Source organism: Onthophagus taurus, chromosome 6 (assembly GCF_036711975.1).
Source record: "Onthophagus taurus isolate NC chromosome 6, IU_Otau_3.0, whole genome shotgun sequence".
Taxonomy (NCBI): Eukaryota; Metazoa; Arthropoda; class Insecta; order Coleoptera; family Scarabaeidae; genus Onthophagus; species Onthophagus taurus.
In genome coordinates this window covers 28,817,275-28,841,647 of record NC_091971.1, presented here as the reverse complement: position 1 = coordinate 28,841,647, position 24,373 = coordinate 28,817,275, and the positions used below count along the sequence as shown (strand labels likewise).

The 24,373-nt window shown below is 32.0% G+C and overlaps 1 protein-coding gene and 1 long non-coding RNA gene across 3 annotated transcripts; both read right to left on the bottom strand.

The window, feature by feature from the left end:
• Positions 1 to 6,236: 6,236 nt before the first annotated feature.
• Positions 6,237 to 24,363, bottom strand: LOC111419697 (ribonuclease P protein subunit Rpp30). Of its 2 annotated transcripts, none has more exons than XM_071196467.1 (7): positions 24,175 to 24,363; positions 23,989 to 24,122; positions 23,422 to 23,493; positions 23,297 to 23,365; positions 6,766 to 7,040; positions 6,511 to 6,596; positions 6,237 to 6,451 (listed from the first exon to the last, which is right to left on the bottom strand). In XM_071196467.1, exons 1-7 carry the CDS (start codon positions 24,266 to 24,268, stop codon positions 6,324 to 6,326), a joined length of 858 nt encoding a protein of 285 aa, XP_071052568.1. In that variant the 5' UTR covers positions 24,269 to 24,363; the 3' UTR covers positions 6,237 to 6,323. The 2 variants fall into 2 exon arrangements, with proteins under 2 accessions (XP_071052568.1, XP_071052569.1); XM_071196468.1 differs by having other exon boundaries at positions 6,511 to 6,590; positions 24,175 to 24,361.
• On the bottom strand, positions 16,834 to 23,289 carry LOC139429965 (uncharacterized). The gene is made up of 2 exons (XR_011640562.1): positions 23,202 to 23,289; positions 16,834 to 18,109 (listed from the first exon to the last, which is right to left on the bottom strand). It is a non-coding gene; the product is annotated as an uncharacterized lncRNA (long non-coding RNA).
• Positions 24,364 to 24,373: the final 10 nt, after the last annotated feature.

Here is a 24,373-nt window from a genome sequence, read left to right as displayed (position 1 = left end):
AGTATTAACATGTAACAGTTAGCATGTAAAACATTTCGGTAATTATTATCTTTGAAATTATTATTTTCATAAAATTTTCTTTAATTGAATCTGTTCTTTAAATTTTACGCCAAATAAAAACAAGAAAAAAATTCCATGTGTATTAGTTAAGTGATAATACTCAATATTTTTGGGCCCCAAAAAAAGGCTAATATTACCATTTAAGTATTATGTATAATAATAATAATAATGTTTATTGTCTTAAAAACAGTTATTTACATAAATATATACATTCTTAACATATAATACACAACTGGTAACAGTGTACATGTAATTTTAAATAAATAATTACGGCTACCAAAGAAGTAATACTAAACGATGTGCTAATAGGACTGAGCAAATGAGCATATTTGAGTTATCGTCAGTCAGTTACTACAAGGAAGAAAATAGACACAAAAAAAATGCAGTAAAAGATAGATGAAAGGCAGACTAGAGAAGAAAACAAACACGTATAGGTCAAGAAGAAGATAGTTGAAGAGATAGCAGATGGCGCCTTAAGGCATTTTTAAAACTTATGAAACTAGTTGCATTGCGAACGACGGCAGGCAAATCGCTCCACAACTCAATCGACTGCACTATAGAAGATCTGTGGTAGATTTCAGTACTATGGACTGAAAACATGAGTGTAGAGTCCGACCTTGATCGAGTGGGCAAGTCATGTGATGCTAAAAGGTGAAAGGCATCGGACAAATAAGTAGGAGTGCGGGTATGGACAATTTTGTACAACAGAGTAAGCATACGAAATGATCTATGACTCTGGCAAGTCATCATCTGTAGGTTGTTACGACATGGAGTAATTTGCTGAAACTTTCCTAAACCAAAAATGTATCGTATACAATTGTTCTGAAGTCTTTCCAATTTACCCCGAAGGGCTGCGGACAAATCGGTATACGCAGCATCGGCATAATCAATGTGTGGGAAAATAAGAGAATAACAAAGTTTACGACGTACAACAGGAGGAAGGTAGCAGCGAAGTTTTTTCAAAGTATGGAACAGAAGTAAACCCTCTTACAGACTCCCTGAACTTGTGGGCACCAAGACATCGTCAAATCCATTACCACATCAAGATTTTTGACCGTATAAGAAAACGGAATGACGGTGTCGCCAAGCCTCAGTTGAAGGGTAGTTAAGGAATTAAATTGCCAAATGCAATGGCGTGCGTTTTACCTGGATTCAGGTTAAGCCCATGACGTTTAGACCAGTCAAGCACGTAGAGTGATCGTTGTTAACATGCAACAATGCATCTGGGAGGTTGTTAACAGTTGACGAAATATAAAGTTGAAGGTCATCTGCATACAAATGATAGTTACACGAGATACCATCACTAATACTATTTATGAAAATTGAGAAGAGCAAACGACCCAGCACACTGCCCTGGGGAACTCCACATTTGATGTCAACAGGAGAAGAGAGTACAGATTCCACGCGGACACGTAAAGACTGATAGGAAAGGTAGGAAGATACACCAGAAGAGGTAAAACCAATAGCAGAAAGCCTAGTTAACAGGAGGGCATGGTCCACAGAATCAAAGGCCTTACTAAAATCAAGTAACACTAGCAAGGTAACACAACGGTTATCACGCGCAGATCTAATATCATCGGTGATCTTAATCAGTGCTGTAGTAGTACCATACCCTTCACGAAAATCAGACTGGAACTTGTTAATCAGATTAAATTCCTCAAGATATATCTGATCTGCAAATAAGCTAAATGTTCAATAGTTTTTAACAATGTAGATAGAATAGAAATGGGTCGAAAGTCACCAACATGAGACGGAGATTTAATTTTTGGGATAGGAATAACATAGCGATTCGCCAGATTGACGGAAATATAGACTGTTCAAAAGTACAGTTGAAAATATGTGTTAGGGGTGTAATAACTATATCCAGAATGGGTAAGAGGAATCTGAGTCCAATACTATTTGCTCCGACACTAGTGGACTTGGAGTAAGTTAAAGCATCCCGGGCCTCAGCATCTGTAACCAAAGGAAAGCACGTTGCTAGATGCAAGGATTTCATTAATAGTATTCTGCCTAGTTATGTACAAATATTTATATTATATGCCTATGCAATATCAAACCAGAACCGGGCCCCTGTAGGCGTCTCATGCGCCTACTGGTTAATCCAGCCCTGACTTACGTTCACTAAGTTTGACACACCATTTCTAAAAAAAAGGAGTAATACTTGGCAAGTAATTTTAAAAGATGGCCTATTTAGCCAAAATTCCAAAATGATACAACAGTTGCCATTTTTCTTTTCATTTTTATAAAACTGACTATATTACTGCCTGTTTTTTGGAAAAAACACGTTATTTAAAAAATTTATACTTTCGTATGCTATTTGTATTTTCTCCAAAATAATTTACCAACTTTGTTAGAAGATGTGCCACTCAATACCTATGTAGAAACGTGGATTCAACAAAATGGTAAAAAACTGTTAGTTATTTTGTTATACTTAAAATAAATTTTTACCTATTTGTTTGCACAGTTCATTTTATAGAATTAATTTTGTATCACTACTATTTTTAGTACAAGTACGGTATTTTTACATAAAATACGGTAAATTTCGTTTTCAAGTACGGTACTACAGCTTCCTCTGTGTGGCAACACTGTACTGGATGGTCCAGAATTGAATTACCGTTGCTCCATATTCAACCGCTAGAAAGACGAAAACAAAAATCAAATTATCTATAAACATTCCTATACTTATTTATTATAAATTAAAACTTCGTTTTTTGCACTTTAATGGATTTTATTTATTGTTTTCTCAACCGGTTTCGCTATATTTACATAGCATCTTCAGGAGAGTTACGTCAATTTGTTACAAAAATATACTTTAACTTGATTCATTTGGTAATTCCTTGTTTATTTCTATTGTTAAACTATATAGATGATATTTATTAAGTATGATTGAAGAGGATTAAAATAGTTTAGAAACGTGATGTCTCATGGAGTTCGTTGTCAAAATTTTTTGTTTAACACATAAAATGGAAAGAAAGTCACCTAAAAATAGTATTTATTATAGTTTCTCTCATATTGGAAAATTTATGATATTTCTACTATTAACTACGATTGATCTTTTAGTTTACTAGCTTTTATTTACCAAAAATAACAAACAGAAGATCAAATAAATGAAACAATAAAAACAAAAAATTAATGACAAAAATTAGATTTGGATAAAAAATATAAATTTATCATATAAATTTGTTACTAAATTGAATTTGGAAAGGCAATAAAATACGATAAAATATTTATTTCGTTGTCTTCATCACTGGTGGAAATAATGGTTTCTTTTGGTCTCGATAGGTATGTCCATAGCTAAGAAAATCTTTATCAATTTTTTGGAATTTTTTCTTCGTGATGGGTATTAGGTTTGTTAGGCATCTCTCATTAAGTGTTCGATACGTCTTGTCCAAAAGTTTATACATTCGCCATCAATACAAAATACATTTGAAATATCGTCCTTGGAATAATCTGCCACGATGTGCATTGACTTACACTGGTCGCCAAATGTAACTAATGACAACAATAATACAAACATGGACCAAAAACTGTCAAAATTCCATTGCTTTCTAATAAAAAAACCTGCATTCCGTGCATATTGTAATAAATTTCTCAATATGAGACAAACTTGTTTATAAATAATTTGTAAAGAATTAAATTCCCTTTCTGATAGGCTAAAAAAATATGGGGCGTTCCATTTAAAATTTTCTACTTTCTCGCCATTGAAAATGGAGAAACAGTAATTCAATTTTTGACCAGCCTGTATAAGATACTCCGATACAACAAATGACAATCTAGTTGACATCATCTGAAGAATAATCGTGCCAATAACGTTTATCAAAATTAACCTATTTTTTTACGTACAATTAAATGGTGTAATAAAAACTATAGCATTCCATATTTCCATGCAAAAAAGACTAATTCGAATTGCAGAGCTTACATAACGACCAAATAAATAAATATAAATAAATAAATAAATCGTTTATTGTGCAAGAAAAGGAAAAAAAAAACATAACAGATACTTACAAAAACAGAAAAGAAAATCAAAGTTTACATACTATTCTTGCACAAACGCGAGGAGGCAATTCAGGACAACTACTGATCTTCCACGGTCCCCTCGAATAATTATAGATTACAAGAAAATTAAAATTATTAATTCCAGATTTATGCGTTGTAGTCTTATTACGTACTTCTATTAGTAAAAATCAAACACTAAATATACAAAAAAAATAAATTTGGCAAACCGTTAAACGTAATATGCGGTTAAACATAATAATAAGAATAGAACTTAATATGGAAACGATAGCCGTTTGATACATCGAACTGGAGAAGAAAAATATTTTTAATGATCCCGCGTTATAATTTTTTAATATTATTTATTATAAAATATTTATAATACTACTTAAATATTTTAAAAAAATATGTTATGTTGTAGAGGGTGTTTTTTTTAAGCTAGATAGAACTTACGAAAGGGTTAACTGTCAAACGAACTGTGATACTGCGCTCACTTTTTGATATTTATGATCAGTATTCTCTGGAAAATCATCATGAACAGATTGACGCTTGAACAACGCTACCAAATTATACAGATTTACTTTGAAAATTAGTCATCAATTCGCATAACTTATAGACGACTTCGTGATTTGTATGGCGCACATAATCGTCCATCTGGGCAAGCCGTCCGTCGAACTGTGGATAGATTTCATACCACATACTCTCTAAATGATGCAATAAAATCAACACGTCGAAGAAATGTGCGTGCTGAAGAAAATATCGCCGCTGCAAACGAATGCGTGGAAGAAGATTCAAATTTATCGATTCGTCGTCGGTCGCAGGAATTAGGGCTCTCTCCGTCCACTACGTGAAAAATTTTGCCCAAACATCTTGGCCTACACCCGTTTAAGATCCAGCTGGTGCAAGAATTAAAACCACGAGACCATCATACGCGTCGTTCTTTCGCCGTTTGGACTCTAGAGCAGTTGGAAACAAATTCGATGTTTTATCGCAAAATTGTGTTCAGCGATGAGGCTCATTTTTGGCTTAAAGGGCCGCATATGGAGTGAAACCAATCCACAACACACCCTACAGACTCCCTTACATCCAGAAAAATGCACCGTTTAGTGTGGTTTGCACGCTGGTGACATCATTGGACCTTATTTCTTCAAAAATAAAGTCGGAGCTCGCGTTACGGTCAATGGAGATCGTTACCTCACCATGATCAATGATTTTTTGTTTGAAAATATGGATGATATTGATCCGGGCAAGCTGTGGTTTCAACAGGACGGCGCTACGTGTCATACAGCGACCGCAACCATCGACTTACTAATCAAAATTTGGCGATAAGTTGATTTCGAGAAATGCATATGCCAATTGGCCTCCAAGGTGGTGCGATTTGACACCTCTCGATTAATTCCTTGGTTTATGCTGATAAACCAGCAACAATTGACACATTGGAGGCCAACATTGTTCATGTTATTCGTGACATGCGAGCCAGCAATGCACGAAAAAGTGAGCCAAAATTGGACTTCCAGAATGCGCTTCGTCAAGAACAGCCGCGGTGCCCATATGCTTAAAATAATTTTTAAATGTTAAATGCCATGAATAGATTTTTCGATCAAAAAAATGTTTTGGTTTAACATTTAATTTTTTGTGTTACTTTTTTCAATTTAAAGTTCTATCGGGCTTAAAAAAACCCGTTATTTCACTTGCGTTCACCTTATTGAATTCTTGAATACTAATTAAATTTAAAATGCTTTCTTTATAAATAAATTGTAAACAAATGTGCATCTTCATAAACTTATTTGAAGAGTAACATTTTTGTCATATGTAGGTAGGGATACAAGCTTTAGGCTTGTCATATTCAGTGCTTTAGGCTTTCTTCGTTTATTAACAAACATGTGGTCACGTTTTCCTAAAACTTTAACCTAAATGTTTAAAATCCCCTATTTTAAATTATTCCATTATGGCTTTCTTTTCGTTTTCTCCTTTTTCTACCATGGAAATTAATTTTACTTTACCATTTAGTATTAAATACTTTAAATATTGTGTTGATATACATATTTACTTTATATTTATTGCTGACAGTATGTTATCCTAGCGCGCGAAGAAGAGATTTTGAGAATTGCAGTAGATTATTCCCCGAAATATATTCTAGACTATAAAATATTATTTAATAAATAAAAAAATAACGCAAGAGATCAAATTTAAAAAATAAATCCGATTTATTTATAATAGTTTTTAAGTAAAATCGTTTCCAAAATACGTAACAAATATATTTTTTAAATTTATTTTTTGTGCTTTTTTAAAACTGGCCCATCAACCTCCATTTCTTCGATATCTTTTATTTTTTCACAATTGGTCTTCTCAGCAGTATTTTCCACCAGCATAAAAGTTTTTCCGCGTTTTCGACCCACTACAAAAAAAAAACATAACATTATTGATAAAAAGCGAAAAGAAATAAATTAATCTCACCACTATTAAGATACACAATTCTTCCATTACACAAAATTGAATTATTAGCTTGTTCCTCGTTTAAACCAAAAATAAAGCCTCTAAAACTGTTTTAAGAAAAAAAAATTGATTTCTGATTATCAAAGAATAAGAAAGATTCGTATTTTACATTTATTATTTTTGACGTTTTGAAAATTTTCTTAAATTTTTAAATTTAAATTAATGTAAATCATAAATTATTGATGTATGGTTATTAAAAGTGAACAAAAAGGATACAAATTTCTAACATCTAGCGGTGGTCGTAATAAGATTCTTTTAGTAGCTCCACTACTTGTAATAATATTTTTAGATTTTCCAAGGCTGTGATACAAATGTGAAATGTGAATCATATTTATTCGGCTTGTATGGTCTTCAATGGTTGGAGAGTATAATATTTCAAAATGAATATTTTTTTCAACCAGTTGAAAATAAACGCCTCTCGTTAGCCTGTATGGGATTTTATTCTCAAGGTCAATTGAAATTATATCTGCTTCTAGAGAACTACAGGTGTACTATAAAAGAAAATAATCAATTTTTGTTAATATTTCTGTACCTGAGAGCTAAAGGGGTGTAAGTTCACTTTTAACAAAAATGCAGTAATGCTTAAATAAGAATGCTCTAAAACCCATTATTTTATTTTTAGTAACGTTATTTTAAAAAACCTTATTACGAGGAAAAATGTTTCGATTATAAAGAAATAAGTCCTTACGTTTTTAGTAGTAAGTCCAAAATTAATCTAGACATCAAATTTTACTCTGATAATCATGAAAATTAATGATGAAGCAACGTTTGTCAAATTAGTGTCATATTCCTCATCTTACTCAGATATAGAAAGTGATTTAACCACAAAACCTAAATTAAAGTGTAAAAAACGAATGAGGTATGAAGATAATGGTAACAAAAATATACGAAAAGTTATGAGATAACGAAGTGAATTATATTTGTCTACTACAAACAAACTCATACTAAATAAAAAGCCAAAAAGTCCATGTGGTTCGACCTGTACATATAAGTGCCGTTCGTTAATATCTGAAAATTAACGCCAACAGATTCATAATGATTTTTGGAAAAAAATTCTTTCTTAGGTGTGTAAGAGGCAGTTGATTCTTGCGTGTTTACTAAAGATGTAAAACGACGTAGACCAATATCTACATAATTTCTTCATTGAAAAGAAAAACATCAGAGTCTGTAAATTATTTTTTATAAATACTTTATCGATCAGGAAAATTTGTTTATAACGCTCTGAAAAAGAAGTCTACATGTAATATGTCAGTACCTGATCAAAGAGGTAGAAAAGTAAACATCACTAAGCACATTGACAGCTACCCTACGTATGAAAGTCATTATTTTCGAGAAAGGTCTGCTAAGAAGTATCTTGGAGCTGGCTTAAATATTTCAAAAATGTATGTATCACCTAAGAAGGCTGATCTTAGCGCAGAAGAAAGAAACAAGCCATTTCTATAATTTACATTTAGATGATGCAAATAATAGATATCAAATGAAAAGTAAAGACAAGAAATGTGCTATAGAAAGTAATGAAAATTTACAAGTGGTAATAGCCGATTTTCTAAAGTGCCTTCCTACTCCCTTTTTGACCAATTCGGAGAGCTAACCCTGTAATACATCATCCTTGTACTAAAAACATTTGGTGTATGATGTGGGATGAAACCAAAGCTGGAAGAGGTGGTAATGAAATGGCTTCCTGTTTTTTAAATGGCTACTTATAGAAATCCCAAGGAATCAAAGAATGGAAACATTAACACTTTGGACTGACAACTGTGCCAGACAAAACCGAAATATGATGATGATTGTAATGTACCAGGTGGGCCAAATTGGACACTTTTAAAGGGAAAGTTTTAAAGGGACACTTTTAAACACTTTTAAAACTCCTTTTTCTATAAGAGATAGAGGAAAAATGATATCACTGTCTGAGGCTCGATTTTTATAAGAAACTTAATGGCGAAAACTGCATATCGATCAAAAAAGTGCATTTTCGATAAGTCGTCATAACTTTTTTCTTATTGATAAATCTTCCTTTCTGTGAAGATTTAGTTTCTAAAGCAACTTTTTATGAAGAATTCGATGGAATAAGTTAGCGTTCCCTCAAAGCAATATTTTAGTAGTTATTGACATAAAAATGATTTTTTTAAATGAAACATCCTGTATATTTTTGCAAATTCGACGAGAGCAAAAAATAAAGCACAAAAGTATAGCACACTTGATATTTCGTTCAAGTTTTCTTTGAAATATACAACTTTAAAACTTAAATGTACAGATTTTGAAAAAGTAGGCTTTGGAAATAAAACAAAAACGAGATTATATTTATAAGTAGAATCAAGATAGTTGGTTACAACTAGTGATGGAACGGATAGTGATTTTGCGAAAAGCTGCATACCGGATATCCGGCATATCTATACGGCCATTATGGTTATAATTGTAGTGCATTTCTGAAGTGATACCCTACATTGCCACATTATTACGATATTTGAATAAAAATCAAATTAATAAGAAAGCTGATAAGACTTATTTTGATCCAAGATACAAAATGAACTTATTTGATGCTGATTGAGATTGAGATTCTAAAAAGAGGATACTTTAATTAATAATTGGTGATATTTCCACAAGGATCCTTCAAGAAATTAATTTTATAGCGAATTTTGAAAATTATCGATGAAAATTGCAACATCGAAAATTTGATCAAAACTGCAAATATTGAGAAATGGATTTTATACGAATTTTTAAAACTTAATCGGCGAAAATTGCAAAATTCGAAAAAATTGTCAATAATTTCAAAAATTTATTTCTCAAAAACTAAAAGCAATTTTTCAAAACGCCTTGTTGCATTAAAAAGAAGATACTTTAATTAATAATCGAAAGTGATAACAGCAACAGTTCTCTTAGTAATGAATGTGATGATGAATTATAAGCGAAGAGAAAAAAACTAGATAAAACTGCAACAAGAGATTTTATATATCGTATTAGGATTGTTACAATGAGCTTGCTAATGACAAACCTGATATAAATAAAGTTGTATTCAATGAAAAAGTGTTATTGGGGTTGAACTTGATTATTATCTACAGTGTCCAACACCTAAACGAGATACTAATTCCTGTGAATGGTGGAGTACGAAGTAATAGGTTTTTAATTTGGTAACTGATCCGGTATCCGGCCGGATTTTAAAAAATTACCGGATAGTTGCCGGATATTCGTTCCACCACTAGTTACATTGAATTAAAACATAAATTCAGAAACAGCAAGCAGATTAATGTAATAAATAATAACATCTTTCAATCGTAAATCATCAACAACAGGTTCGATTTGTTGCCTTAATATGTTCAAATATTTTCCGGAGGTGAGGAAATCATCATAAATAAATGGACCGATAATTCGGGCTCTAAAAATCCCTGTCCATACGCTAAAACCAAACCTTCCTTGATTCCTCTGTTCTACAATTAAACGGGTTAAATGGGTAGCGGTTGAAAATACCAGCAAATACAATTTCAAGTCCAAATACAATTTAAAGAAAAATTGCATGCTTCGTCACATTTTCCCAAGAACCATTGTCAAAAATTCATGCGCCTTTCAATATCTGCTGATCTGAGGTAATGGACTTTGCTGGTTATGTATGGCTTAAATCTGAATTTTTTCACAATCCGGCTAGCTTTGGTTCTTGAAATTCCCGTGGTTATATTGCCGCGTTGATATCTGTGGATTATTTTCCGATGCCCCTAAAACTACTACTTCTTCAAATTCCTCGTCTTCATTCGTTGTATAAGTTTGCGATCTTTTCTTTTCGAATTGACCGCTAATTTGTAGATTATATCGCAATGTTATATCGTTCATGATATAAATTTCCTACAGCCTCTGCATTTTCCCCAGATTATCATGTCTTCAAACATACCGACAAATTTGCCCCAATTAAGACATTCTAGAAAATCTATACGTAAAGCCAAATATGAAAATCTTTTAACCCTTCTTAAGTGGGTTCTGAAGAATATCAAGTTTACTTTAGGAATTTACCTTACACTAAAGAGTCCCCAGAATTTCATAGATGATTAATAAATTAATATTGGAGTGAAGTTAGCGACGACTTTTCAGCGATGGATTTTGTCAATTCCACCACGGTTGCAAATCCGTCGCTAAGATTAAAACGCATAGGGAAACGGATTGAAGATGGAAAATATGATCATATTGTGTTAAATGTATGTTACGAAGGTTACTACCTGCTTTTTAATCCAGAAATCCAGAATAAATTTTGAAACTGCTAATAAAATAGGGTAAAAACGTCTCGACTTTAAAAAGAAATAAAACCATCCCCTTAGTGAGTTGCAGGGTTGAAATTTGGTGTGAATATAGCTTTGACATCCCTAAGTTGATTTTCGTTAAAATTAGAGTGCTACACATGAAGGGGTGTTAACCCCTAATAAAAATTGGTGAATTTCGCTATGTTGGGTGAAAAAAAAATAAAATTCCCCCCTATCCGTGAGTTGAAATTTGGTGAGGATAAAAATTCGACATCGCTAAGTTGATTTTCGTTAAAATTAGAGTGCTACACAAGAAGGAGTGTCAACCCCTAATAAAAATAGGTGAAATTCGCTATGTTATATGGAAAACATATATATAATATATAAAACACATGAATGAAAATTATATTGGTATTGTCATTCTCCATTCATCTTCATTAAATCTGGCAATTTTTAAAAATTTTTTGAAATATTTGTTGGCTTATCGTCTATTGTTATTTTGGTTGTTATAATATGAAAATATCTTCGTACATGTATTAGCTGTGGCTAGAACTTAATGATTACCATTTATTAAAAACGGGAATACCAAAACGTACTTAAAATTAAATTTTATGTTACTTTCATTTATATATTCTAAAAGCGAGGTGGCTTTATTACATGAAAAAATTTGATATTTACTATTATTGTGTTTTTTGATTATTTGTTTTAATCTTATTTATAAATAAGATGGTATTAACCAGTAGTACATACATACTAAATTTCAAATTCTATGGTTTACTTATACCCGAAATAAAAGATAATATGTAAATTTTTGATTCAACTTTGACAGCTCATAGCTCGAAAACAAAGGTGTTGCGACCCTATGTTTATATAAAAAACTTGTGTTATTTTGGCTAGTACTACCGTGTTTTTCCGAAAATAAGCCTTATCGTGATTTTCGGAACTTTTTGTAAAATAAGACATCCTCCGAAAATAAGCCCTAGTTAAAATAATGTGACAAAAAGAATACGTTAAAAAATGCTGTTGATTTATTAAGTATAAGTAATAATATGTTTAGCTTTCCTTTCGTGAATTCTTTTCTCTTTCTTTAAGAAACCAATTGTACAATTTTTCTTCTAAAACACACGATATATTGAATGTGCTTTAAAGTACAAAATAAGGGATTTCCTCGAGCGGTATATAAGTAAAAACCCTGACAGAGAGGCACAATGCACTTGTACGCAACATCGAAGGTCCACGCTGTTCACACTACGGAACAGTACGGAACAATTTCAGTCTTGTAAGTCTGATTATTTCCTCATACGTAATTTTATTTAAAAATAAAGTGAATAATTTTTAACCCCAGTTAAAATGAGTACAAGACATCCGTCGAGTACAAAAAGGGAATCGTGGAAGACTCCAGGGGAGTAAATCTTGTAGCATTCTCTAAAGAGAAGATGCTGGATCTCCATATGGTTCGTAAATGGCGTGCAGACTACGATTAGCTGTGTCAACTGGTGGACCAAGGAAATGAGAAAAAACGCAGAGTTGGATCAGGTCGGCAGTCGTTATTTTCTGAGTTGGAAGATTGCATCTGGGAATGGATTGCAGGCAGGAGAGCAATGGCTTTGGTTGTGCGCAGGGCTGATATTCAAAAAATTGTCCTTGAAACAGCTATTGAATTTGATATATCCACAGAAGAATTTAAAGCATCGTCACACTGGTTGGACAACTTCCTTAAACGATATTAACTGTCTCTAAGGAGATCAACAACATTGTTTAAGCTGGAAGACAATAAAGTTGTTAAGCGTGCACTTGCGTTTAAGCTTTTTGTTGATGGCATCGATTTTTCGAAATACCAACTCTCCAACATGATTGCTATGAATGAGACCACGGTATTCCTAGGCCAAGGAGCTCAAACGACAGTTCACCACAAGGCTTCTTCGTCAATTTACATTCCTTCCACCGGTTACGATAGTGTACGTGTTACCTGTATTTTGGCGATTCGTCTAGATGGCAAGAAAGTATCGCCATTTTTAATCACTAAAGGTAAAAATTACCAGATTCAACGTGTTTCAGGAATTTATGTCATTGAAAGTGAAAAAGCCTGCTGCGCCCAAGAAGTTATAAGAAAGTGGGTTGATTTTATACTGCCACCACTGTTGAGGGGTCAGAATAAAGATATACTAGTTTGGGATTCAGCCAGTACTCACCGCGCTAAAGACATGAAAAACTTTCTTGCTGAGAGGAAGATTGATCAAATAATGATTCCGGCAGGAATGACTGGTTACCTCCAGACACTTGACATTGCAATAAACAAGCCATTCAAGGATCATTTGCGGATGGAAATCAATGAATATATTGAAAACAGAATGGTGAGAAATCATCGAGGTAATTTTGTAAAACCAAGCTTACAAGAAGTTGTGAATTGGGTAAAAAATTCATGGGACAAAATAACTGATAATGATGTTTCCAATGCACTACGAACAGGCTACTTAGACAAGAAGTATTCATTTAACGATACCTATATCGCAAGACATGAGAGATTCGGACCAATGATTCAACAGGAAATGGATTTGGAAGAAAATCAGAATTTAATTCAGAATTTTATTTATGACGATGTTCCAGAAGAAGATAACATGACTGTAATTGAATAAAGTTAAATTTCTGTATTCTGTGTAAAATAAATATTAAATAAAAGGGATTGCCTCCGCTGCCGGCGCCGGCTCCTAAAAATATCACTATTGGGAACCGGCGGCGGTAGGTATACTGCCGGCCTGCCGGCAGCCGAGATTTAAAACAGCGGCTGCCGGCGCCGGCACTCAAAATGGCAACCGGCGACTAAATTGTAATGTGCAAAGGGCTGGGTTTCAGTAACAGTAAACAAACACTAAAAAAAAAACAAAACCTCAAAGGTCACGGTTTGGTTATTTAGTTAACAATGCTAAAAAATGAAAGTCGGTGACGAATATTCGTCGTATGAAGAGTTGGAAGAGGCTTTAAAGATATATAAAAAGAGTGTTTCTAACAAATACTGGATTCGAGATGCTAGAACAATAGCAAATCAAAAAAGAAGATTTCCTGTCACCGTCGACAAAATAAATGAGAGCCTTAAATACTATTACATACGATTAGCGTGTGTAAAAGGAGACCTTTCAAATCAAAAAATGACCATTCATCAAGAAAGTGCACAACTTTAAAACAGGACTGTGAAGCTACGATTTTCCTACGTTTAAGTCCGTCTCAAAAGACACTTAAAGTAGTTGAATTGAATGAAAAACATAATCATCAAACATCCAAGTCCTATTTTGCTTCTCGTTCTCATCAAAGACTAAAATTGCCAAAAACTGTTAAAGAACAGGCTAAAGAATGTTTAAAAGCAGGTGCCAACAAAAAAATTGTATTAGACCAGATTCACCAACAAACAGGATGCAAAATCACTTTAAAAGACTTGACTAACTTAACTAGACGGATTGAAAAAAAGAGTTTTGCAGAATGTGTTGACTTGTTGAAAAATACCTACAAATGTAGCAGTATTGAAGTATGGGTTAATGAAAATTTAGTCTTTAAAGGATTATATTTTCAAGACGAGAGGATGAAGAAATATTTTGAAGCTTTCTCTGAGATACTGTTTGTGGATGGGACATATTACTTGGTGGATTTAAGAACAGCAACTTATATAATGATGGTGGAGAATGGAAACGGTTTGAGTGAAATTGTAGCAGTATGCCTACTAGTTGATGAGGATGAAGAAGCCTTGAATTTCTTTATAGAAAGTTTCAAAAAATATAATCCCACTTGGAACAAAGTTCAAGTTGTAATGTCAGACAAGGATAGGACAGAGAGAAAAGTTTTTGCGAAATATTTTCCAAACGCAAAGTTCATGATTTGCCTATTTCATGTATTTCAAATATTTAATAGAGAGATTTCTGCTAAAAAAATGAATATTACAACCAGCGAAGTCCAAAAGAGCAAATTGTTTCTACAAAAATTAACTTATGCTAAATCAGAGCATGAATATGACACAATTTACAAAGAAATGATAGACAATGTACCTGAAATTGTAAAAGATTATTATGAAACAAACTGGGCCCCTATTACTGATCAATGGGTAAAATATCTGTCTTTCCAAAATTTATGCCTATCAAATACTACAAACAATCGGTTGGAGAACTTAAACTCTAATTTAAAAAGCGTAATAAGCCGATATAGTCCTCTAGAAGATTTTATCAAGCACTTGTTTGTTTACATAAACAGCTTCGGTGCTGGACAAGACGTCAAAATCTCACAAATGTTAAACAAGCGTCTGGCAAACCCGTTTAACACTCGATCTGTGAAAGCGTTATATTGCGAACTTTTGACGACATTTGCATATGAAAAAGTTGAAAAACAGCTTGAATTGTCAGATTCATGTACTGACTTCAAAAATATTGAGGATGACACATTTTTGGCTATATCGACAGAAGGACTGTTAAAAATAACGCTATTAGACTGTGAATGCATGTTCTAATATATTTAAATGCAGAAAACTTTTATCATTGTCATTATTCGAATCAAGCTTATGTCTAAACAGATGGACAAGACGGTATTCAAATAACAAATACTACAAGAATGTGAAAGTAATTTGTCAAATAATTTTGAATTGGTTGAGACAGCAAATACCAAGGAGATAACAGTTAAAGTAACCAATACAAAACCAAAATCTATGACTAGTCACCAAAAATTCAAAATGATGATGACCAAGGGAAAATAATGGCCAAGTTATGCAGTGAAGTGTCAACACCAATATTTCACAAAAGATTAGATTTTATTCAAAATGTTATTAAGCTCTGGTCTGAAGGAAAAGATATTGCTTTAAACAATATTTTCTCTGAAAAGTTTGAAAAAGAGGAAGACATTAAAAATAATGCTTCTGTAAACATTGAAGAAATATATAATAATAAAACTAATGAAACACAGGAAGACTACATTTACTTCGAAAACACAGGAATAGAAATAGAGTATATTGAAGAAAACGCACAGGTACCTGTATCTGATCCTTCTACTGAGGAAGCAATTCAAATACCAGCTGAACAAACAAAAGAAATTATCAGTTTTCATATTAGCCAAGAAGAAACACTGCAAACAAAGAAAAACGAACAGATAACTGAAGAGAAAGAAAAACAAAATATCCGAGAAGAAACTAGAGAAGACCTGAAAACTGAAAAACAACAGATTAGTGGAGAACCGATTGGTGAATTAATTCCAATTTGGCAACCGGCGCACACAAGCGAATTTTTTAAAAATCTCGGCCAAAATTGGAAAAATTTAAAGAATAAGATTGAAAATGTAATTATTGCTATTTGATTAAGTAAACATCAAGGTGCCTTAAAACACCTTCTTTATAATTATTGTAACAATCGCCGCTAAAATATTTTAGTTATCAAGTGATTGTTTAGTAAACAGTTATCACGTAAATAAAGCATCGATAAAAATTGTGATTTTGAATTAAATTTTTCTTTAACATTTTTTTTACATATTTCAAAAATTTATCATGGAACCTATTGCTGGTGGTAAGTAGAATTGTATAATATACAGAAAGCGAAAATTCGGGAATTAGTTTTTTTGTAATATTGTTTGATTATAGCATATGTTGAAATTGAGAAAATAATTATTTTACGATACAGTAATACCCCGTAGTTACGCGATAGGTGGGACTGACAGTAGCCGCGTAAGTCGAAAATCGCGTAAGTCGAAATACGATAAATACATATATATATATATATAGACTATATACAGGCGTAGCGGACCGGCCGAGGGTGGCACCGATTACCTGAGTCTGATTGCGATCTGCTGATTGGATGAAAAACAGTTCGTTTAAACAGTTCCCGTGCGGTTATTATAAACATTTCGAAAAAATTTTATTAGAAAGATCGCTTCAGAATAATGTATCCTACAACCGCATAATGCTCTGATGCGGAAGATACGGGACACCTGTATATATAGATTATATATATATATATATAATCAAGGATTAATAAACATTAATAATTAAACATAATTTTGTTAAAAAAATGTATGTACATACTAATAATACTACTACTAATTTTAATAAATTTATTTTCCCGAAAAAATAAAAGCAATATGAAAATATAAGTTACATAAATAATATTAAAACGTATATTATTACGTCGGTTCTGACGGCTTTATAAAATCTAAAAGACTAGACTGACGAATGAGGGATGCTTTTTTTTCTCGAAGAATTTCTTCATAACAAGCTAATAATTTTTTAATACCTTGCGTTGTAGTAATAACTCGTTCTTCATTAGGGTCTATATTTTCCAAAATTTTCAAACCTTTTTCAATTGAGTCCAAACCTTGAATTAAACTTGCAATTTTTCCACTTGGACTGGATCAGAACTGACCTGTTTTTCTTTTTTTATTCGGCGCCGAATAATCACTTTTGCTTCTTTTACAGGACATTTGTAAAAGTTTTAAAATATTCTATCGAAACGTTTTATTTCGTGTTGGTGAATACACAAGACTACCAGCGAAAAACACGATGAAGAATTAAAAAAAAATGCGAGATGGCTAACGCGCCTTCTTGTCGCGCCCCGACGGCGCGGCGCGGTGTCGTTAGAAAAACCGCGTAAGTACGGGGTCGCGTAAGACGGGATAGCGTAAGTCGAGGTTTTACTGTATTTAGATGGGCAAAAAGTAAATTGTTTAACATAGTTCAAAAGTAATATTGTATACGTGTTGTAGTATAAGGCGTACTATTGCAGATTTTGCTAGATATTCTTACGGTATTTTGCGGTTTTACCTTAAAATATTTTTTTATTAAACAGTGTAATCTTATAAAGTTCGGAAAAAATTCATAATTCTGTTAAGTGCTGTTTGCTTGGGACGTGCATTTGCAGTTAGAAAATAAACATAAAGGGGCACTTTTTCACCATAAAATTGATAATACAGGTGTCCATAAAAAAGTTTCTTACCAAAATTACAATTTATTTCATGAAACACTAATTAATTTTAGTATGAGATGTTAGCGTCCTAAAGCTAGTAATTTTCTAGAAAGAAATATTTATTGAATTAAAAAAATGAATTGACACACTGAGTTTTCGGTAAAATATTAAAAGTTGTTATTGTGTCAATTCAATTTATTATTTGCAAGATTTTCTCTTAACCATAAGGCAGTATCACCTTATACTAAAATTAATTTACGAGAAAAGCCGTGTATATAAAAAATAGACAGATACAATTAAATAAAATCGCTTTTATTTATTTCATATATTTAAATTATGCTGAAGAGGTTTATTTTTTATTTTGTCCTTTTGCTACGTTCCCCTGAAAATACTTCCTATTACTTTGGCTTCACCCTGTATAAATTTGTAAGAACAAAAAATATTAGATATTAAATTCACCTAGAATTCATAAAAATACAACAATAAACTTTTTTGATGTATTATGTTCAATTTTGTGATTCCTAATTATAGATTCAAATGTCAAGTAAATTTTGTCTAAATTATAATATATCAACCAGGTTATTATATTTTATTACAGGATCCAAGCAAAATTACATTTCACTAAAAAGATGTGAGATTGCGAAATGGTTGCAAGATTGTAACTCAAAGAATTTTAAGGGAAAGTTAGATTGTTTAGAAAATAAACTAAAATTGACTCTAAATCATAATGAATTATCGGCTGAATCTGAGACTAAAATAAAAAACTTTTTAACACAGTACACACAGAAATGGTCAGCATCATCAAGAAATTCAACAACATTTTACAATAAAAATTCGTTGTGGCTTTCTTCAGAAATACAATTTTCTGGTATTATCGATTTAAAGAAACCAGCATCAGCAGAGGAAGAAAATGATCGCGGAAGGCCACTAGTATCCTTCCTTAGTTCTAGCGAACGAACCAAAAGAAGGAAAACGGAACAACTTCGATCTCATTTTTCTGTTGTAGAACTCACTTATGCTGCACAAATGCAACTTCGGTCGGAAGGTAAATTAGATGCAGCAGATGTTATGAAGCAAGTAGTTTTTTCTACCCCAACTCGGGCATCAAAGTTTAAAAAATCTTTGGCTAACATAAAAGTATGTCCACTTTCTGGAGACGAAGCATTGTCGCAGAAGTTTTCTGATACTAATATTTCGGATGGTAACGTGTTTTTGTCGTCTTTGGTGCCTATTCAATTAATAAATGGAGATCCTTCCTCAAAAAAAACTAAAGTCATTTGGCAAAATCCCAGACCTTCCTTTACCCGATTTTGTAGACCTATTTTGTAGGCATACAATTCAGCCACGAAACAACAGAACTTTCTGTGTTGGAAAAGGAACACATCGAAAATCAAATTAGAAATTTGCATTCAACAAAAATAAGTTTTGAAACTTCCAATATAGTGATTCAACACAATCTCTATTTTACTATGATAGATGGTAAAGTATGCAATGCAGTTACCGAAAATCGATCGGCACAGAGGTGTTATGTTTGTGGTCTAACCTCGAAAGACTTTAATAATATTGATAAAGTGCTAAAGACAAAAGTTATAGATGAATCTAGATATCAGTTCGATTTGTCATCGTTACATGCTTGGATCCGCTTCTTTGAATGTTTACTTCACCTTTCCTACAAATTAAATATTCAGCAGTGGCAAGCTCGGGGTAAAGAAAACCAAGAAAAAGTTGCAAGTAACAAGAAGCGAATTCAAGAATTAGTTCATAAAGAACTGGGGCTTTTAGTGGACAGGCCAAAGCCAGGATTTGACAGCACAAACGATGGCAATACTGCTCGACAGTTTTTTGAAAACGCTGCCACATCATCAAAAATTACTGGCATTGACGAAGAGATAATAACTAGATTCCGAATAATTTTGTTAACTATATCTAGCGGTTACCATTTAAAAATAGATTTGTTTCAAAAGTACTGTATTAATACCGCTGAAAAATTTGTGAAGTTGTACTCTTGGTATAACATGCCAACCACTGTATACAAAATTTTAATTCATAGTACCAATATAATGAAATATTTCTTTGTACCTATTGGGAAACTTGGCGAAGAAGCCCAAGAATCGAGGAATAAAGACATTAAAAGGTATAGAGAATTTAATTCTAGAAAATTTTCCAGAGAAAAAAATATGGAAGATGTGTTCCACAACCTACTGATCTCATCTGATCCACTCATCACTAACATGAGAAAACTTGAAGCAAAAAAGACAAAAAAAATATCCGAACCAAGTTTTACAGTTTTTCGATGAATCTTTAGTAGATACATCTGACAATGAGGAGGATGAACCTTTTTGATTTTTGTGTTTGATTTTTATAATATTGTTTACAATGTTTATAATTATATATTTCTGTTTATGTTAATGTATATGTTCTCATTTAATGATTTGTTGTTTATGGTCTGCTAATGTTCATTCTTACTTTTGCTGTTTATATTATTTAAAATAAAATGTTGTTGTTTATGTTAATATTAATATTTGTTATTTATAGTCTGTTAATATTGATTTTTGTTAATAATAATAATAATAACTTTATTGACAATAACGTACAAAACACCACTTTCGCATCATTTTTGATCTATACATATAATGGTTTATAATTAAATTTTAGTGTGTGTGTTAATGTTCATATTGTTGTTTTATGTTTTGTTGGTACAGGGTAAACAAATATCAAGCAAAATCATTAAACTAATTTTCACTTTGATTGGGCGGCGACAACCATGTTATACAGGCTGTCCCTAAAATTTGTTTGCTCAGAACTTTTTTGTTCGCTCGTAACCCTACGTTTATTTTTGTACTTTTCAATAGAAAATTTATTTTAGAAACTTTTATCACTCTTTGAAAATTTTGATAACATTGACCGTTTTCGAGTTATACGCAAAAACGTTAAGCTTTGATTTCAATGGTAACAAACAAAAAAAGGAAACATATTCCGTAAGATCTGAGTTGGCGATGACAATTGAAAAACGAACTGAGCTAATAACCATTATTTGCATAAATTTCTAAGTGCAAATTTAGTTAAATCCAGCGTTAATTTATTTTAGTTGAATAAAAGAATGTAATTTCCAAAACGATAAATTTAATTTTCACGGTAACAACAAACAAGAACATAACAAAAATATTAACAAGAACAATAAAAGTATAAACAAATAGTAATAAATAAAAAAGAAGAAAAAAATACTAAAGCAGATGTTCAAAAACACTGCTTGATATCGCCGTCTTAAATTAAAGCGCACTCTGCGGAGACCATTGATCTCAGTTCGAAGTTGATCAAATGAATCAACAATTCGCAACCTCAGTTGATCAAGTGAAGTTATTTCAACGCAGTAAACTAGCGATTTAACGCGTTCCCATAAATAAAAATCTACAGGTGTAAGATCCGGCGATCCGGCGGGGGGCCAACTTATGGGTGCACCTACTCCTCGTTCAATCCACCGTCCCGGAAAACGTTCCCTCAGAAATTCTTGGACAACCTGTGTGTTATGCGCAGGAGCACCATCATGCATATATCACATTGCTTGCCTTGTGTTTAAAAGAACATCATCTCAAAAATCATCTAATTTCTCTAAATGTCGCCTGTATGTATGTCCATCCAGCCTTGATGGTAAGAAAACGGGTCCAATAATTACATCGCCCACAATGCCAGCCCAATGAGAAAATCTCCATTGTGATTTCCAAGTTTTCTTAAATCTTGGATTTTCGTCTGCCCAACTATGCAAATTTCTCAAAGTGATGATTCCATCTTTAGAAAAAGTGGATTCATCTGTAAAAAGTACTTTTTCTAAAAACTGATCATCAATTTGGATATTGTGCTGCATTATTTGGCAATATGCCAAATGCGCAGACTGGCCAATTGCCCTCTGCAACTGCAATATGCATTGACATTGCCCTAATGTCAAAATCATGTCAGTTTGTTCATTAAATGTGTAACTCTCCATTTTGAACACTTAAAATTAATAATAACTAAACAACAGAACTATCGTTTGTGTTTAAACGACATAAGCAAGTTGACAGCAAGTTGTTTTTTTTAATTGCCATGGCCAACCTTGACTTTTTCGAAGACTTCGTTTTTTTAGTGTTACCATTGAAATTGAAGCTTAATATTTTCGCGTATAACTCGAAAACAGTCAATGTTATCAAAATTTTCAAAGAGTGATAAAAGTTTCTAAAATAAATTTTCTATTAAAAAGTACAAAAATAAATGTAGGGTTAATATTTTTGTTAGAATTTTTGTTATGTTCTTGTTTGTTGTTACCGTGAAAATTAAATTTATCGTTTTGGAAATTACATTCTTTTATTCAACTAAAATAAAGTAACGCTGGATTTAACTAAATCTGCACTTAGAAATTTATACAAATAATGGTTATTAGCTCAGTTCGTTTTTCAATTGTCATCGCCAACTCAGATCTTACGAAATATGTTTCCTTTTTTTGTTTGTTACGATTGAAATCGAAGCTTAATATTTTCGCGTATAACTCGAAAACAGTCAATGTTATCAAAATTTTCAAAGAGTGATAAAAGTTTCTAAAATAAATTTTCTATTAAAAAGTACAAAAATAAATGTAGGGTTACGAGCGAACAAAAAAGTTCTGAGCAAACAAATTTTAGGGACAGCCTGTATAGCATGGTTGCCGCCGCCCGATCAAAGTCTAAATTGGTTCAATGATTTTGCTTGATATTTGTTTACCCTCTACCAAATTTCAACGCTCTACCATAAATGGTATTGAAAATATTTAGAAAAATGTGTTAAAATTTCTGAACTTTGATGGCCCATATCTTGGCCATTTGAAGACTTTTATAATAATTTTTTTCACGAATCATCATCATTTTTGCTCTAGTATATGAGGTTAATTTTATGCCCCGAGTCACCGGAACACTCTGTATAGGAGTAAATTTGTTATCATTATTTATTTTTATTCGACAGCGCGTTAAAAGACGAAAAAGAATGGAATGCAGTGGAATGCTCTAACAAGCGGACACTACCGCTTCCGATATCCGCTTTGTCCGGATATCGGAAATGTCTGCATAAGAGAGTGCCTAAACAAAGAGAAATTCAGGATTCGGTCCAAGGTATTTGTCCGGTTATAAGAAATGTTAGGTTGTTAGAGCGTCCGCGTATTACAGCTTTCACTATAATATATATCATATATCATAAAATACTTAATTTTTGTTAATTGTATAGATATTTTTTAATTTCCACCAATTTTAGAGTAATCAGACAAAAATATCTCTTTGGCCAACATTTTTAACTAATTCGCTTCTGTGCGGCGCCGGCAGCAGAGGCACTCCCTAAATAAAAATATATAAAATATACTTTTATTTTTGCGCTCCCCCGAAAATAAGCCCTAGCGCGTATTTTCGGAAAAAGACGGTATGTCCTAGTAAAGTTTCCCGATTAAAAACTGAACCACCCTGTATATCACAAATTTTAAAATAAATTAATAATTATTTGAAATATTCACAATTATCTATCTTCCATTCCCCTGTATATTCAATTTTGTGAACAACTGTATGTCCCTTTAGCTCTCAGGTACAGATTTATGCATAAATTTCTTACATGTAATGCTGCTTGTGTTAAAGGTATTACAGCGATGATGTGGTAGAGTTTATAATTCGGAGATTTTGTCTAAATAAAAATAATTTTTTAGTTTTTATTCATGTATGTGTTGTTGAAATACTTACAATTTTATTAAATATATCGGAATTCGAAAAGGATATGGTGAGCCTATTCAAAATTTTTAGCTTCGTATTATTCTGAAAAGAAATGCATTTTGTATTCACTTATAAAAATCAAATTATTTGGTAAGACATACCTACCTTTTATAATTAAAAATTAAGAATGCTATTAGGAATAATATAATAAAAATGTAAAAATCCATTTTGGGCGGGCGTTAATACTAAATAACTTATCTTGTATGATATGCATTATTTAACACATGTGTAAACATAACCAAAAAATTTTTATAAAATCAAGCAAAAACTGGATACCTACTTTTAAAATAACGTTAATTAGCTATAATTTATTATTATTAGACGTAATTTTGAATTATTTGTTTATTATTTATTTATAAAAAATATCTAATAATAATAAAAATAATATTATAAGTTATGCAACTTAATAAGCACACTAGTAATTTGAGTTATCTATCGAAATTTGATTATAAATTATTTATTTAATTCTTAATTAAATTAGTCCTTTATTATTTATATTTACTTACATGATTTATCTAATAAATTAGTTAACTTTACCTCAAACTTTTTTACATCCACCGGAACAGGTACAATATCTAAATTATCTCTAGGCTCCCCCTTTTTCTTTTTCTTCCTTGGCTCTTGATTAGACTCATGCAATATTTGATTAATTGCAATAGTTCGATATCCCCCTAAAATTCATAACTACTCAATCAAAAAGGAATTTTTTTTTTTAAATTATACATTCTTCAAGTTTTTTAGCTGTTACCACAAAATCTTCATCTATAACACACGCTTCTGATATACAATAATCGAAATAACCTTCCGCAGTTTGCATTTTAAAACTATATTAATATATCTTAATAATTAGAGTTTTATAATTTATTTATTATTGAGGTTAAGTTTATATTTGACATGTGTGAGTCTACTGCGCATGCGTATA

Excerpts from the sequence above, each read along its gene's own strand:
- LOC111419697 (XM_071196467.1), bottom strand. The coding sequence starts at position 24,268 with ATGCAAACTGCGGAAGGTTATTTCGATTATTGTATATCAGAAGCGTGT. Across the intron at positions 23,494-23,988 it reads TGGATGTAAAAAAGTTTGAG|AATAATACGAAGCTAAAAAT; the intron begins GTAAAGTTAACT and ends ATTTCTTTTCAG. Across the intron at positions 23,366-23,421 it reads CCGATATATTTAATAAAATT|ACAAAATCTCCGAATTATAA; the intron begins GTAAGTATTTCA and ends ATTTTTATTTAG.